Source organism: Colobus angolensis, unplaced genomic scaffold (assembly GCF_000951035.1).
Source record: "Colobus angolensis palliatus isolate OR3802 unplaced genomic scaffold, Cang.pa_1.0 Scaffold18, whole genome shotgun sequence".
Lineage (NCBI taxonomy): Eukaryota > Metazoa > Chordata > Mammalia > Primates > Cercopithecidae > Colobus > Colobus angolensis.
The window spans coordinates 2,678,795-2,681,504 of NW_012114932.1; the positions used below are offsets into that span (position 1 = coordinate 2,678,795).

The 2,710-nt window shown below is 51.8% G+C and overlaps 1 protein-coding gene across 2 annotated transcripts in view; it reads left to right on the forward strand.

Moving 5' to 3' along the window:
• Nucleotides 1-1,308: 1,308 nt before the first annotated feature.
• The window catches only part of NICN1 (nicolin 1), a 4,642-nt gene continuing 3,240 nt past the window's right edge, over nucleotides 1,309-2,710 (forward strand). Inside the window, exon 1 of one of the 2 annotated variants that reach the window (XM_011939084.1) lies at nucleotides 1,309-1,530. In XM_011939084.1, coding sequence (XP_011794474.1) covers nucleotides 1,399-1,530 — 132 coding nt within the window. In that variant the 5' untranslated portion in view covers nucleotides 1,309-1,398. The remainder of the gene's footprint in view (nucleotides 1,531-2,710) is intronic. The other variant, XM_011939085.1, reaches the window with a different exon arrangement.

Consider the following 2,710-nt stretch of genomic DNA (forward strand, 5'->3'; position numbering starts at 1 on the left):
TCAGCTACTCAGGAGGCTGAGGCAGGAGAATTGCTTGAACTTGGGAGGCAGAGGTTGCAGTGAGCCAAGTCACGCCACCGCACTCCAGCCTGGGTGGCAGAGCGAGACTCTGTCTCAAAAAAATAAACGAAAAAAAAAATTAGCCGGGTGAGGTGGCAGACGCCTGTAATCCTAGCTACTTGGGAGGCTGAGGCAGGAGTATCGCTTGAACCTAGGAGGCCGAGGTTGCAGTGAGCCGAGATCACGCCACTGCACTCCAACCTGGGCGCCACAGAGCGAGACTCCGTCTCAAAAAATAAATAAATAAATAAATAAAAATAAAAAATAAAATAGACAAAACTAGCAGGACGCAGTCGCGTGTGCGTATAGTCCCAGCTATTCTGGAGGCTGAGGTGGGATCACTGCGAAGTCGAGGCTGCTGTGAACCGTGATCGCGGCACTGCACGCCAGCCTGGGTAACCGAATGATGCTCTGTTTCTAAAACAAACAGAAAACCCCAGGTTGGAAATCAGCAAAGGATGAGGATTCCAAGCACTTCACATCTTTGTCAGTCTTTACTTTTAGCCTAATGACTGTGTGGAGGTTCTAATTTGTATTTCCTTTATAAATATTAAGTATCTTTTCATGTTTTTTTTTTTGGCTATTTATCTACTTTTGCAAAGCGCGTGTTCATATCCTTTTTTTTTTCCAATGGCTAATACGTATTTTTGAGTATTCTGAAACACAAATCACTGCTGATTTCTGTTTATGTATTTATATGGCTTTAACAGTCTACCGCCCTAAGCACTGAAAGGAACCCAAAGAGAGCCGAAAGGCTTGCACACAGAAAGGCTGGGCAGTTGCTGGGCGCGGCCCGGGAGTAGGCTCTAAGCCTCGCGCAGTGATTGGCTGAAGAAGAACTTCCGTGGAGGGGTCCGGTAACCCACGCCTGTAATTCCGGTACTTTCGGAGGTCAAGGCGGGGGAGGGGGAACTCACTTGAGGTCAGGGGTTCGAGACCAGCCTGGACAATATGGCGAAACCCTGTCTCTACTAAAAATAAAAAAAAAAAAAATAGCCTGGCATGGTGGCGGGCACCTGTAATCCCAGCTCCTAGGGAGGCTGAGGCAGTACAATCGCTTGAACCCCTGGGACGGAGGTTGCAGTGAGTCCAGACCGCGCCACTGCATTCCAGCTGGGGCGACAGAGCGAGATTCCCTGTTAAAAAAGAAAAAAAGTAAAAAACTTCCGCAGGCACTTCCGACTCCCGGCTCACCCTGAGCTTCGGTGATTGGCTGCGCTGGCCGTACGCGGGGCCTCCTGGGAGTTGTAGTTATTGCGGCTCAGCTGAGGATGCCGGGAAGGGCTGGTGGTCGGGGGCCTGGAGCGGCGGTTGTGCTTGGTTGCGGCTGCTGTCATCATGTCCCGTATTTTGGTGCCTTGCCATGTGAAAGGCACCGTAGCCCTCCAGGTGGGCGACGTGCGGACCTCCCAAGGCCGGCCTGGCGTGCTGGTCATCGATGTCACCTTCCCCAGCGTCGCTCCCTTCGAGGTGAGCAAGCCTGGTGGGCGCGACCGAGGCTCCCGGGCGGGGCCGACCTGGAATCTCGGTCGTTTCCCAGGCACTTAATTTTTTACAGGAAAGCTGCTGCCGTCTTCTTTGCCCTTGCAAATTAATCATTCATTTATTTAGTCCTTCAGTTAACACATTTTACCTAGAATTGAGCTTCCTGTCTTGTTCTCTGCTATGTCTCTTGCCCACATCCAGGACAGCGCTGGCATGCAGGTGGCGAGAGGGGGCTAGGTTTTGCTGGAAATACCAAATAGTGAACCAATATAGAAGTTAGGGGTCATTTTGTCCCTGGCCACAGCTGGGGATCGCTAAGCAATGATTTACCCCAAAACCTGCCTCCTCCCCATTCTTATAGTCCCTGCCAGAGGTCCCTTACTTTACCACCATCCCCCCAATGACTAGAGTTGCCAATCTCCAGTTGCACTTCCACATCAGTTGATAGAGTGACTGGACACTGCATGACTCAATAAAGAGGGCAAAACCTACCTCCAGTGGCCTGGCATTGAGAGCCCTCTGTGTCTGTGCCCCACCTGTTTCTGTCTCTTTTTTTTTGAGACGGAGTTTCACTCTTGTTGCCCAGGCTGGAGTGCAGTGGCGCGATCTTGTCTCACTGTAACCTCTGCCTCCTGGGTTAAAGCAATTCTCCTGCCTCAGCCTCCCAAGTAGTTGGGATTACAGGCACCCACGACCGTGCCGGGCTAAATTTTTGTATTTTTAGTAGAAACAGAGTTTCACCATGTGGGACAGGCTGGTCTCGAACTCCTGATGTTAGGTGATCCACCCACCTGGGCTTCCCAAACTGTTGGGATTACAGGGGTGAGCCACCGCGCCCAGCCCTGTCTCTCTGCCTCAGGAGCTTTGTGCTGTGGTGTGTGGTTCTTCCGCAAGCTGTTCCTTACCGTCAACTGGGAAACTTAATTAAAGAGCCCAACCTTGGCCGGGCGCGGTGGCTCAAGCCTGTAATCCCAACACTTTGGGAGGCCGAGATGAGTGGATCACGAGGTCAGGAGATCGAGACCATCCTGGCTAACATGGTGAAACCCCGTCTCTTACTAAAAAAATACAAAAAACTAGCCGGGTGAGGTGGTGGGCACCTGTAGTCCCAGCTACTCCGGAGGCTGAGGCAGGAGAATGGCGTGAACCCGGGAGGCAGAGCTTG